The sequence below is a fragment of the Talaromyces proteolyticus genome, assembly GCF_021365285.1.
Source record: "Talaromyces proteolyticus strain PMI_201 chromosome Unknown BGW36scaffold_11, whole genome shotgun sequence".
NCBI classification, from domain to species: Eukaryota; Fungi; Ascomycota; class Eurotiomycetes; order Eurotiales; family Trichocomaceae; genus Talaromyces; species Talaromyces proteolyticus.
The window spans coordinates 1703098-1716606 of record NW_025764287.1 but is presented as its reverse complement, the minus strand read 5'-3'; the positions used below and the strand labels follow the sequence as shown (position 1 = coordinate 1716606).

The 13509-nt window shown below is 48.3% G+C and overlaps 4 protein-coding genes across 4 annotated transcripts; 1 reads left to right on the top strand and 3 right to left on the bottom strand.

Annotated features, from left to right (window-relative positions):
* Positions 1 to 679: 679 nt before the first annotated feature.
* BGW36DRAFT_387546 (DNA repair and recombination protein rada) lies at positions 680 to 2428 on the bottom strand. Its single transcript, XM_046217133.1, has 9 exons — positions 2157 to 2428; positions 2073 to 2109; positions 1961 to 2016; positions 1810 to 1905; positions 1659 to 1762; positions 1175 to 1602; positions 1101 to 1123; positions 889 to 1051; positions 680 to 835 (listed from the first exon to the last, which is right to left on the bottom strand). The coding sequence occupies exons 1-9, from the start codon at positions 2193 to 2195 to the stop codon at positions 768 to 770; spliced, it is 1014 nt and encodes a 337-aa protein (XP_046068403.1). The 5' UTR covers positions 2196 to 2428; the 3' UTR covers positions 680 to 767.
* Positions 2429 to 5199: 2771 nt separating this feature from the next.
* On the bottom strand, positions 5200 to 6730 carry BGW36DRAFT_303730 (UDP-N-acetylglucosamine pyrophosphorylase; the record flags this gene model as incomplete). Its single annotated transcript, XM_046211908.1, has 2 exons — positions 5200 to 5967; positions 6017 to 6730. The coding sequence occupies 2 exons, from the start codon at positions 6728 to 6730 to the stop codon at positions 5200 to 5202; spliced, it is 1482 nt and encodes a 493-aa protein (XP_046068402.1).
* Positions 6731 to 7092: 362 nt separating this feature from the next.
* On the bottom strand, positions 7093 to 9249 carry BGW36DRAFT_387540 (cyclophilin-like domain-containing protein). The gene is made up of 4 exons (XM_046217132.1): positions 8969 to 9249; positions 8151 to 8851; positions 7905 to 8101; positions 7093 to 7851 (listed from the first exon to the last, which is right to left on the bottom strand). Exons 1-4 carry the CDS (start codon positions 9046 to 9048, stop codon positions 7480 to 7482), a joined length of 1350 nt encoding a protein of 449 aa, XP_046068401.1. The 5' UTR covers positions 9049 to 9249; the 3' UTR covers positions 7093 to 7479.
* A 2030-nt stretch (positions 9250 to 11279) lies between these two features.
* BGW36DRAFT_45412 (uncharacterized protein) lies at positions 11280 to 13151 on the top strand. The gene is made up of 3 exons (XM_046221893.1): positions 11280 to 11716; positions 11765 to 11872; positions 11936 to 13151. The coding sequence occupies exons 1-3, from the start codon at positions 11540 to 11542 to the stop codon at positions 12956 to 12958; spliced, it is 1308 nt and encodes a 435-aa protein (XP_046068400.1). The 5' UTR covers positions 11280 to 11539; the 3' UTR covers positions 12959 to 13151.
* Positions 13152 to 13509: the final 358 nt, after the last annotated feature.

Below are 13509 nucleotides of genomic sequence, written 5' to 3'. Positions count from 1 at the left end.
AGAAGAAAGGTATGCGTTAAACGTAGATTGGTGATGATAGGTAAGATCAGGAAGAGATTTAGTGAAAATATAGTTGAGAGTGAATGGCCGACTCTTGCAAAAAGTCTGCCCCTCCCACCCCAAGACAGACAAAAAGATAGGATTTCTGCGGTGCCGAGTACTGGAAGCGGTATACGGACAAACCCAGTATCCGTCACACTTTGGAGTAGTGTATTCTCTTTCTTTGTCTTCGAAGTCCACACCCCAATAACAGTCTAAGCTTATATGTGTGGCCTTGGAAACGCACTAGGCTGAGGCGGAGAGGGGTGCCTGGGGCATCCTAACATCTATCGTAAGAGGGGAGCTGCTGCGGGAGTTAAGGAATTCTTCAGGGATCCCGACAATATGAAAAAGTTGACGGCTGATTGTTTGTTGATTCTGGTGTACGTCAAAAAGGAAGGGGTGACGACGACATAGGTCTAGATTCTGGTCCCTCATTTTCAGAAATCGACCCTAAATGACAGAAAAGACGAGGATTATGTTATGTAGGTAGAAAGGAATGATTTTCTGGGCCTTAAACTACGACTTACATAGATATTACTACTAGACCTCACCCGCAAATAAATCAGATATCGATCTTCTGAATAACATTGAATTGACTTCACATACTATATCTAATGCGAATATAATATATTTTTCGTAGGCATTATATGTATACATATTAAATAGTATAGATTGAGTGAGAAGTTTCAACAAGCGAATATCAACCCTTGATATAGTATTGATATTCACACCTTATCCGGGTCGTTGATTCCACCATTGGTGATGATATAAGTTGCCTCGCGCTCAGGGCAGTCTAACAGTAATACTAGAGTTAGCTTTCCTCATACTATAGATCAAATAACCGACCTGGCGAATCCTGGATTTTGGCTACTCGTTCGTCACCTCGGCCTTTGCGAAGAAGAACACGAGTTGTCGAGGCATGAGCGAGCACATGACCACCAACAGGCTTACGGCCATCAGCACCTGCGAAAAGAGCACTGGCTCCTGGATCGCTCTGCACTTGGTTTGTCTGAAATCACTGTAAGAAGCTGGCTAGCTATTGAATGGAGAAGACATACCATCAAAACGCAGACATTGAACTCTAGAGTAAAAGAGATTAACCCAGCCCAAAGAGAATTAATCTAAAACTCACCCTCAGCCATATGTGCAAGTCTGATGAGAAACTGATTGAGTTTCTGCTGACGCTCCGCCAGCTCACCACGACCGCAAAAGTCTACACGGAAGCAGTTCATGATACTATCGATGATCAAAAGCCTGTAATCGCCGCCGACGAACTCGCGTGAAAGAGAGTTCAGCAATTCTAGCTGATGTTCACTGTTCAAGGCACGCGCATACGCAATGTTCTCCTGCGCAGAATCGGGATCAACACCAAACCGTTCAGCGATTTGAGCGATACGTTCGGGTCTGAAGGTTCCTTCGGTGTCAATGTACGCCACTTTGCCTTCTCCACCACCCATATCCTTGGGCAGCTGGGCAATCACGGACATGGTATGAGAGAGCTGTGTTTTGCCGCAACGGAACTCTCCATATACCTCGCTGATGCTCATGCTCTGGAATCCACTGATAGTTGATTAGACTTGATACTTAGCCTGCAGTCATCAGCACGTAGTACGTACCCTCCGAGAATGGCATCAAATTGTTTACTACCGGTCGAAATCTTGAAGACTTTCTTGCGCTGATGGCACAGCTCCATGGCAGTCACGAAGCCATCTGCAGAAGGCTAATCGGTCAATTAAATAAAAATAAAAGAGGAAGAAAAGATCTCACAAGACACTTTTGAACCGCCTCTTTGACTTTCTCGACCTTGATTTCACTAAACCCTTTAATCTTCAACAAAGTCCGACGTGTAGCACCGTGGACAGACTGGAAATAAGTTAGCGAGGTCCATATAATGTAGGTAGTGAGGGTATAGGAATACAGCAACTGTGTAGAACCCATTGGCTTTGAGTTTAGTGATATCGGCGACTCCAATGCCTAGTAATGTTAGATTGATACCAAAGATGTCTGTATGCCGGAAATAACATGGATACCGTGAGCCTGGATGCTGTCAATGTCGACGATGAAGTCCTGTCTACGATTAGAGATATGGCCTAGAAGGGTAACTAGGGGCATACATCTTCATCGAACTCTTCGCTCGCAGTGGATGCCGGCATGATGATCACTGAAGTGAATGTCGATAGCCAATAACGAAGATATAGCAACGATAGAGAAGAGAGCAAGCGAAGAGAACTCTACGGTGAGCGCGAGGAAGGAAGATTAGACGAAAGGTGTAGGCGCACCGCTCCTTCCCTCCCTCTCTAGAAAGCCTACAGCAGTCACGTGGAAGGGCCAGACTATGATCAGATCCTCTTAATTGGAAGACTCAGGAAGAAAGAAGAATAACAAATCTCAAGCCAAGAAAGTACAGCCTCGACATCACCCCTCCAACCAAACACTCCCACGCCGCGATTCACACACAAAACACCTCATCTCAACATACGATCCTTGATCCACCCCCATTACATCACTGAACGCACGCACAGCCTCTCACGCCTTGCTACCCTCTCGCTTCTTGTTATTCTCCTTCTCTCTGCAAAACGCAGCGTCGCTGACAGACTTGACTTCGTTTCCAACGAGAATTACATTTCATAACAATAGACGCCGAATCAAATCATGAGTGTGAAATCGGTAACATCATGACATCAGGCTTGAGCTAATGTGTATCCCATTCTGACACAAATAGGAATAGGATTGTTCGGGAATTTCGTGAATAAAGAAAACTTTTTCTTCTTTTTTGGGTCGTCGAATACATAACAGGAAAAAAAAGACATCCTCTTTCCAGAGAAAGGAGGTATAATGTGTCGTGTGGATATAGAGGAAAAAATGGATCCTGGTTTGAGGCATTAAGAGTTTGGTATCACGCCGAGTGTATCGGCAAACCTAGTACAAAAGGAAGAATGGGAGGAGTTGGTTTAGAAAGGATGGTATGATCCGTCTAGGCGACGGCGGTCGTAGGGGCAGCTACTGGGGCAGCAACAGCCTCAGTTGAGTCCTCGACAGCAGCAGCCGGAGCCGCAGGAGTAGTAACAGTGGCAGTGGCGTCGGTAGTTGCCTGCGCGTTGTTCTCGTTGGTAGGACAGTCACGAGAAATGTGACCAGCCTGGGAGCATTTGTAGCAGACTTTGCCCGCAGAGCTTAACGGCCCACCGTTAGGAGCAGTACACTCGCGGGAGATGTGACCCTGTAAAGATATAAGCTGAGCCGTCCTTTCCTGCACGGACTGTGCGATGATGATACTTACCAGTTTACCACAGGCATAGCACTTCATAGCTTGAGCCTGGCAGTCACGGGCAAAATGATTGGGGCCGCCGCACTTGTAGCAGGTGGCAGCTCGTGGGTATCCCCCGAAACCGCCTCGAGAAGACCCGCCAAAGTTTCCGCGAGGAGCATTACCACCACGCGGGGCGCCACCCTGGACATTTGGGGTTGGGCAGTTGCGCTGCAGAGATCAGTACCCGACTTATTATGTATAGTAGAACGTGCTTACAGCCAGATGACCGGGCTGGCCACACCCATAGCAGCGGCCATTGCTGGAACCGCCGTTTAGACGAAGAGTAGGGCAGTCGGCTTGGACATGGCCCAATCCCTGGCAGTGATAGCACTGCTTGGCTGCGCACTGTCAGATGGGATCGACCAGAGAACAGAAGAAGGAGATATAAGGAAAACTCACTCTCCGTGGTACGAGGTCGCGGGCAAGCATTTGACTCATGTCCTAGACAGACAGCACATTAGCCTTGACATATGCACCTGCACACCAAGACATATCCCAACATACCGGGTTCCTTGCCTAGAACAATCAGCCAGACTCATAGTAAACATTTCTGATAAAAAAAATACATACAGTTATAGCAAAGACGCTCCGTAGAGGCGCAAACCTCTAGACTCGATTGTCAGTCTGTAAGCTTAACTTATATTGCAGAAAATCGAGCTACCAACCGGCATAGTGGCCAATATTGCCACATTTGTAGCATGCACGACGAGACAGCAACATCTTCGATTTCGATCGATCCAGCTCTGACTCGTATTAGTGTCACGTCACGTCCCGTCTATCAAAAAGCGCTGGTGGAAGGTCAAGTGCTAGGGAGGAGAGGCTATCTAGCTTCTGCCGTCGTGCGAAGCATCATGCCTCATAATTCCCTCCCTCCGTGGAGGGAGGGAGGGATAGCAGGAAGCACTCCAGACCGCGACAGCATGACACATTCTCCCTCTCACACTCTCCCCGCGCGAATCCGAGTCAAAGTGACACATGCAAAAAGAGTCGAAAAAAAGACAAGCAGGATTATATATATATTTTTTGAAAAAAAAAAAAAGAGAGAAAGACTAAAATCGACTGACTTACTTAGATCCTAATTAAACACCGTCCTTCCAATGGATCTGCAAGAAAGCGAAGTCGTGAGTGAGAACCTTGGGGAACGAAGCACTAGTGTAGTGGGATCACATAGATATGGATATTTCGGGGCAGTCTCTACTAATCATAGAAAAAAATTTGTGCGATGCAGAAAGAAGTAAAGTACTTACACTAAGAGAAAAAGAGGAATAATTAAGAATGAGAAAAGAAAACCCTGCCCAAATTCTTCAATCTTTCAATCCTTCTCAGCACACTCCAGTCTCCTAGCCCACCAGACCTCGAGACACGGTCAGTCACGGAGTGTCGATGACTTCAAAATTCTGTTCAAAACAATAGTAACAAATATAAAAATCGAGGAGAAACTTCAAGTGAGGGTACTTTTTTTTAGCGCCTTTTTGATGCAAAATTCGTGAGACAAGAAAAAAAAAGAAAAACCTAATTTTGCCGGCGCTTTCCGCATTGCGTAAAGTGTGCATCCCCAGATTGGCAGTGGTGCACGGGCCACGGGGCCCAGCCCTCCTCATCATACAGATCTGGTATAACACTAACACTTGTACTTATTATTGGGATGAGGATTTGAATATGTGGATAAATATCATGGATGTCATTCAAATTAGTCATACTCGTTTTGTTCAGAACAATAGGCGCGGGGTATTCTCTCTTTTAATAAATTTACGCATTACTCTCCTTCTCAATCACAGCCGGGGCTTTGACTTGTTGGCCCTTTAGGAATTCAAGTCCTTCGCCACCCTATACAGTCGTGTTAGTAGTTAATAGAATAGGATGGTAGGATAGCTACTCACGTAGCTGATCAGCGGAGACACTTCGATTCCAACGGCGTCACCCTCGGTGACGACAACAGCGCCGGCCTGCTCAATCCAACGTTGGCCTTGGAGCGTGATATCTCTCTTACTGGTGTCAGGGTCATCCTGGCCAGTTCCTCGGGCGTTCTTGAGCGGCGAGAATTCGTCCTCGCGGCGGACCTCAATACAGGCGAATTTGTCGAGCGGGGTCAAGGGGAAGACATCAAAAACAAACTGTTCCAATTTGATGCCATTCGGCTTCTCGGGCTTCACCGTGTCCCCGGTTTCCAAATCGACCGAGGGGATCTTCTTGCGAGCCACGTGATGGGGCAGCTTATGCACCCACGATTCAATGGATTCGAGAAATCGGAAGGAGTAGTAGTGGTTGACGATATTGGCGGCACGGAACTTGAGCACCTTCGGGTTGGCAGGATCCTTGGCTTCGGCGGTCTCCTTGTCGATTTCAGAATATTCCACCACGTCGGGCTTGCCATTCTTTTGCAAGATCAATCCCACAGACTCTGTGGCGTCTCGTTTACGGACCACCTTGGTAGCAATGTCGACATTCTTGGAAGCGGCAAAGCCAATGAAGACCGGGTCGGCAACCCGAGCAAGGCAGTTGTCGACACAGTAGGTGTGAACATGCTCGATACCGCGCTTTCGCATGTCCTCTCTGACGCCCCATGTAATGAGGGCTTGGTAGATGCCGCCGTTGCCGTCAGGAGCGACAGCGACCTAGTCATAATCAGCACACAGCCGTATGAATAACCTCATGCAGACGTACCTTGGATTTGCTCTCGAGGAGAATCTTCCCTTCATTGGAGATGCAAGGTAGCACGCCCTGTTCGAAGAATTTGACATTGTCCTTGTCCAGGCCAAAGAATTTATTTTTCTCGAAGAACTCCTCGGTGGGCTTATTTGTCGGGCCACTGGTCATCACATACCAGGGGACGACAGCCTTCTTGCCGTGATGCTTCTCAGCGAGAGCCTGGATCTTTGCAATGCGCTCGGCTTGGATCTGGAACAGAGTCTTCCCGCTTGGCAGACCGATATCGAAGCATCCCTTGGGGGCAGAGCTACCGAGACGAGTACCTTGTCCACCGGCCATCAACACCACGGCCACCTTATTCTCCGACACCAACTTCAGACCCTCATTGTAGTATTTTTCGAGATCGGTGGGATCCGAGTCCAAGATGGAAGCGGTGGCAGATGCGGGCAGGGGCTCGAGTTTGGCAGGCTCGGAGGAGGCCTTGGGCGGGTTGATGGCGATGTCGGCCAGCTCGTTGATGCGGGTTGGGTTGAAGGTCAGCAATTGCTGGAAGAGCTGGCCTTGCTCGGCGGATGGAAGGCTGTCATAGAAGGAAAAGACATGGCCTTGGCCGGCTGTGTCGTATTTTGCTCGCAGCTGTTGCAGCTCTTCAGCAGAGGGAGGGTGGGGGGGGGCGTCCTGGGCCTTGCCCTGGATCTTGTCCAAGAGATTGTGCACAAGAGAAGCCATAGCTGTGTAGAGGAGGCAAACCACAAAGAAAACAACGAGCCAAAAAACGAAGATGATGCAGTGGAATGGACAGGAGGAAGGGAGGAGAATTAAAAAGAAAAGAAACCGCAATTAAGGCACGTATTCTTATTGTTGATGTCTCAGATGGCGATGCGCCATTGAGAGGGACGGACAAGCACACCGCCCGCCACAGCTCGAATTCTTTGCTGCGGGGCGGTAGCTTTACTTAGCAAGGGCTGTGTCAGGGCCCCGCAGCCAATGGCGCAGCTGCCCTTGCTCCTGACTATTAGGATTATTATGATTATATATAGACTGGCGTATGATTCTGGCGGCATGCTGACCCGCGCTGCCTTGGCTGTATACGTGCGAGTTGTATGGGCAAATCATCAATTGATCCCATTGTGTCATAAGCACTAACTAGGGCTCTTCCTGTCAATGAAACAGTGAAACAGCAAAACTGGGAGGTAAGTTATGAATTATGACACCCCTGTGGATGCGTTGCATGCAGTAAAAAGGGGGGCATACTACGCACAAGTAAAATATTGTGGCCCGTGACATCATTGAGTTTCGAGTAGATCAATAGTTAGTCTGTACGTACATACTACGATTACGCAGTGGCGTACCGGACATTTCGTAGAATATGTAGTCCCTGTCAGAAAGAAATTGCATTACAGCGCCAAACCTACACGTTCGCCTCGCTGGTTCCCTTTATACAGTAATCTCACTTTTGGCATTAGATGGTACAGGGCTCATCGCCGTCGTCGCTCTTGTTCCCTCTGACTGTATCCTCTATCCCGATCCCGGTCCCGGTCCCGGTCTCGGTCCCGGTCTCTATCGTCGTGCCTTCGGTTATCACTTTCTCTGTCGTAGTCCCTCCGTCGATAGGATTCAGAGCGAGGGCTACGGCTGCGTGATTTCTCTGGCCGTGATGGTTTCGTGTCTTGGTCTGGTCGCCGGCGCATCTCGTCCCGGTCGAAGACCATGCCATAACGGTCACGACGACCATGGTCATCCGCAGTGCGGTATTGACGCTTGCGTTCTAGACTTGATATGCCGCCAAATCCACCACCTTGTCGTTTAGATATTGTGGCTTGTCGCCAGGTGTCCGAGAGTTTCGAGACCTGTGCTCACCAGTTAGTATGTTGCCATAATATGAAAGACGAGGCTGGATTACACTCTGTGAGAAATCGACATGGATACGGTGATCGTCAATCAAAACACCCTCCATCTTGAAATAAGCTTGTTCACAGTCTTTCTGGTTCTCGAACTCGATAAAGGCATATTGTAGACTGTCGCCAGTTCGCTTGTCTCGGATAACCTCGCATGAGAGAATCTGCCCGAAGCGGCTGAAAATTAATTGTAGGTCTTCGTCTGGCAATGGCGTTAGATGTAGTAGCAGTAGTAAAGGGGTGTTACTCACCTTGTGTGACGGGGTTTAGCTTGCAGACGAAAAGCACATTCTCCGGTGGCTTGACATCAGCAAATGGAAGATCCCCAACCATTTCCAAAGTTAAAGCTTGAGCGCGGGCTTCACGTTCCCGCCGAAGCTTCTCCATGGCTTCTTCGTCCATGTTCTCATCCAGTTCTTCATCATCGGCAATCCTCACCGTGGCAAGTTGGGCTTTGGAGGGCAGAGGGCTTTCAGGCGGAATTTCCAGGCCAGGAGGGTCATCATAGGGATCGTCAAGAATCACAGTATGTCGGATACGGATATCCTTGAGAGGTCTTCCATTGCCGTCGATAAATGACTCGTTGATCTTTTCAAGCACATCAAACCCTTCGACCACCTTGCCGAAAATGGCGGCTTTTCCATCGAGATAGTCCAGGTTATCCCCTAACGTAATGATGAATTGACTGCCGACCAGTCGCTCGTCGGGGTCGCTCGAAGAGGGAACTGTCGCCATGCTCACGGTGCCCTTCTCCGTATGTTTCAATTTGGGCGGTAATTCGACGGTGAACGTTTTGTGCGAAGGACCACGCAGGAGACCCCATATCGAAGATCCACCATCGCTGTCGGGAGAGCCGGGTCCGATTGGGTCTCCGGTTTGAAACGTGAAGTTTTTCTGGACACTGTGCACAGGGGAAAAGTTGTAATACTTGACTTTGCATAGCTTGAGGAAGCTAACAGGGAGAAGGATCTCTTAGTCCACATTCAGCCACCTCACTTGTAGGACAGAGCTGCCGGTAACGGCAAATGCTGGAAAGGAAAAGAAAGACGCGAATTTCATGCAAACTCACTTTTCACAGGCTTTCGGAGACACGTCCACCAGGAGGTCGATGACCAGGTCACCCACAGAGGTCTCGAGTAGCACGCTCATCTTGGAGGCGGGCCCCAGGCACGTTCTCTTATGCGCACGCTTGTACCGACACGGCAGGGGCAAGAAGATCGAGCAGTGGGAAGAATGGCGGTGGATATATTTTTTCCCGTGTGCGCCTGCGCCTGCGCCACTTGTAAGGAATGGTGTGAATTCTGCAGTTGTAGTGGAATCTAAGAGTGTCTTGGATTGGAAAAGTGAAGGAGGGACAATTACAGTTACAACTTGCGGGTGGGCGAGACGCTAACCAGTGTCTAACAGTGTCCAGGCAGGGCGGCGCCTTCCGCACCAAACGACGTTCTGGACGACATCCTGCCCACTGGGATCATCCTCCTTTCTCTCCTCCAGGGTCTCGCACAAGACAGCTGCTTATTAGTTCCTTCTGGTCCTCTGCGTTTCACAGCCTGGGACACGTCCTACCCTGCGAAAGTCAAACCGCGCTCACACCACGTTGGAATGCTTCGATTGTAATAGGTGTTGGTCGCATACAAGGAGAAGACGGCTAGGGTTCGCTCGACTTCTCTTCTTTCGACTGCGGAGGATTATATGCCGCGTGTTAGGCCATGCAAGCGCAGGGTATACCCAATCACCGCGATTCCTGGTCTGCTTTCTGAACAAGGCTGACAGGGTCACGGAAAGATGCGTTATGTCCAGGGGCAACCCAAGCCATGCGTTTGGGATGTTGGTAACCTTTTTTTGGACTCGAACAGGGAAACCCGGTTGGAAAGTTGATCAGTCGGTCACACAATTACGACTTGGCTTGACCTGGGCCTTCGACAATGAATCGCCATTTGCTAGCACCAAATAGGCACGTCAAACGTCTTTTCAGCTTCCAACGCCAGTTGAAAGCAAACAGCCTGATCAGGCTTACGTGATTTGGAAGCAAGACATTGATGGTGCTTACGATCGGCCTGCAGCCACTCTGTAATCACGTCCAAAATTGTATTGCACCGACAGCATACCTATACCTTTTCAAGTATTTCGAGCAAAAACAAAGAGAGGGACAAACATTAGGAGTGCATTTCGGCAGAATATGCCACAGCCTAAGGTTTTCCAATCAACAGCGATGTAACCCACGTTTGTCGCAATTTCAAAACCTTCGATGTCTCAGTTTTGAATGGATTGAGGTTGCGAGCCCAGTCTTTGGCAACGATGGCTTGGAGTTTCATCAATATTTCGCTACTGTTCGACAGCGACAAGAATTTGGGAATGTCTGAACAATTTGAGATGGGAAACTGCTATGGATCTTTGCATCCTTCTCTTTCACACTTGAGGCATCGATTCTTGGTACATCTGTTTTGAAGATGTCTGATTGACAGTCAAGCTGGAAGATTTTGTTTGCTTAGGACTCTTTTACAGTACCCGGATCGGTAATGCCCCTGCTGGATGGCCTGGCTGCTTGCTACTATCCTCTCTAAGGAAGCTCTTGATACGCATTTTGAAATGTTTAAGGGTAGAGGACAGGGGTTCGCAATGTTGCCACGCGCGCCTTGGGGAAGTGCAAAAACAGCCATGCTTGTCTGAACGACCAATCATTCTACCTTCCGGCTTCCGTGTTTGCTTGACTTCAAGGCATCGCAGCCAACGGACACCAGCCCCCTCCTATCTTCAATTCGTCTGCTGATCTGGCTTCTAGTCTCTTCTCTTCCCCCCCGTCTTTTCTTTTCTTTTCTCCGGTTTCTACGCGTGGGCAATGGGATCCACATGATCTCAGACTGTGTTGCACCAGAACCCCGCCCTCCTATAAGCCGTCCCCGTTTCTTGGTACAGTTTGCTCAAGATAAACCACGTTGGCAGTTGCATTATTTAACTATGCTTAATTAGGCTATACATATTTGTGTTTTCATCTCACTCCACCTTTCTTTGCATGGCTATAGTGCTCTTAAACCCACAACTGCAAGGTGTAGTGTGACATTAGTTTGTGAAACAACTTTTAATATATGAGCCCAGACTATGACCAAGTTACGGTGAACTACCATTCGACGTATCTTGTGGAGATGCTTTCGTCTCTAAAGATAACTGCGCCCTCAAACGGACGTCTGCCAGTTCCACTCAGTACGACAAAGCACCTCTAACAGCATCAGACAGGCTAGCCTGAAATGTAAGGGCTCCCCTTTGCCTCCGCATCGTTGAGATTTCCGGTGTCTGTGAACTTTGTACTGGTGGACAAACTCCGGATATACCAACAGCAGTCTATCAAGCAAATTCATAACTGAGTTTCTTTATAGGCACGCCCTGTCCTAGGCCAAGGCTTGTCAATGTTTCTGTTGTCCTCTCATATCTAAAGCTACTGTTAATTACTTTCTTCCTCTTATATCTGCCAGTTGTGTTGCAGATATGTATCTTTACTAGATCAATATATATGAGATCAAGCTGCTTTATATTTGTCTCTTTTGGCAGTTACTTTTCTGTCCATTCCTTATCCATCTCTATTCATCTCTACTCGAGAGGTAATTTCGGAGCACTTGCGTGATAGCTGGAGTATACATTCAAGATGTATCGCAGTCTACGAGCTTCTGAGTCGGACTTGAGCAGACTGCAAAACCCCCCATCTGCATCTAGCAGCCGACATCGCGCTGTAAAGGAAGAGTTAAGAAGGACGGACGGGGTCACACAAATGCCCCATCTTGACAATGACAACAAGCCAGCTAGGCGTCGGATACAACTTGCTGTATGTGGAAGAGGCGCATTGCAACATTGATTTCTAACCATAAGACAGTGCGTACGTTGTCGAAAACGCAAGATCAAATGCAGCGGTGAAGCAGCCGATGGCTCAGGATGTACCAATTGCAAGGCGGCAAATCAAAAACCATGCGAGTTTTTAAGGGTAAGCCAGACCAGCTTCCCTAAATCTAGATTGGGATCAAAATACTTAAATATTCGGAGCTAGGCGTATTCGACTAAATGCACTTTTCAAACGCGACCGGAATCTGGAGATGTGTTTCTTCATCCAACAATAACAAATACTCCGGCTACAACATCAATCCAGTCTCCTTACAATAACCAATTCTCCCAGAGTGTTCCCTCGGTGATGTCTCCTATGTACCCTATGCCAGAAACGACTCGGTCGCACTCCGTACCAGACATGGGCCAGTTTGCTTCCTGGCCAAGAGGGCCATATTATGGGAACAGCTTATTTGAGGATGTCTACGCTGTCCACTATGGCCCATCCAGTCTATCATACATACAACCCAGCAGCGGCTCTGGTAGCCACGCGGGATTTTACGGATCTCCCACCACCCCAAAAGCCTGGGATACAGTAACCAACATGGGGAGCAGGTATCAACTTGCGACTTTCTACACAGAAGCAGACGCCTCACATTCTTCGGCTCAAAACATTGTCCTAGCCAGCTCAAACCGATCCTCTTCGGTCTCGAACGACGTACCATCTCTATTCCCTACTATAAACCTACTCTCCCACAGCGATGGCTTCACCAGCCGTGTCCTTCCCACACCGACGAGCGAGCTACCTCAGTCAAGCAGCAACACAGCATCTCCAGGCGACCCCGAGCTACTGGCATCTGGCCTCCCATCAATAGGCGGAGATATCGGCGGTGGCAACTACCCCTCTAAGCCCAGCACTTTCAAACTGTACAGACGCAAAGCTGTGTCAGATTCCGCTGCCAGCGGCGTCCCGAGTTCATTGCCAACGCTCAAACAGGACGCTTCACCTCAAGAGTATATGAGCTACCTGAGCACAGCCCCGCTCACGTCCCCTGGTTTCAGTCGCTCTGGTGCGGCTGAAAGACACATTGACTCGGAGGACTCGTTGGTTATGTCTATGGGCGGTGCCAAAAGTCGTCCCAGCAATGCCGGGTCATACGGATATGGACGACTAGTGGGGTATAACTCGTTCAATTATATGGAATCCTCGTCAACGGCTCATAGCGTCTCGGAACAACCTGAGTATTGAGCCAAGCATGGATGAAACGGGAGAGAAATATCTTTCATTCTGAAGGGATCAAGGACACTCGGCCATAGCTGTGGCATTAGTCAGGGACTATGGATTCTTATTTCATATATATCTTGTATTTTCCTAATTTGCTGCTCCTCTGTTAAGATCTCGTCTGGAATAATCTGTTAAGAAAAGACTACTAATTTCAAGGGGGATCGATAAATGCAGTTGCTTCCCTGCTCAGACTCTATGGGCAAACTTTGAATGTCTTTCTTTCGTTTCCTTCTTTTTTTCTTTCATTCTTTTCTTCCGGATGCATTAATATCGCTGGGTCCACTTCCATTAGACACTAGATTGTTCGTCATTTCTTTCTCTTAGGTTGATTCAGATGGGCCAGAATAAATTCAAATTAATATCGATTTCAAGTTGAATGCTTGATCAATGAAGATTACATGTAGACGACATGCTCGTGCTGGATGATAGTTTTCTCTACTTCTAAGGGTCGAATAGACCATTTTCTGCCGGCACAGTCCAAGGCGGAAAGCGACGTTATTCTCTCATTGGCAGGC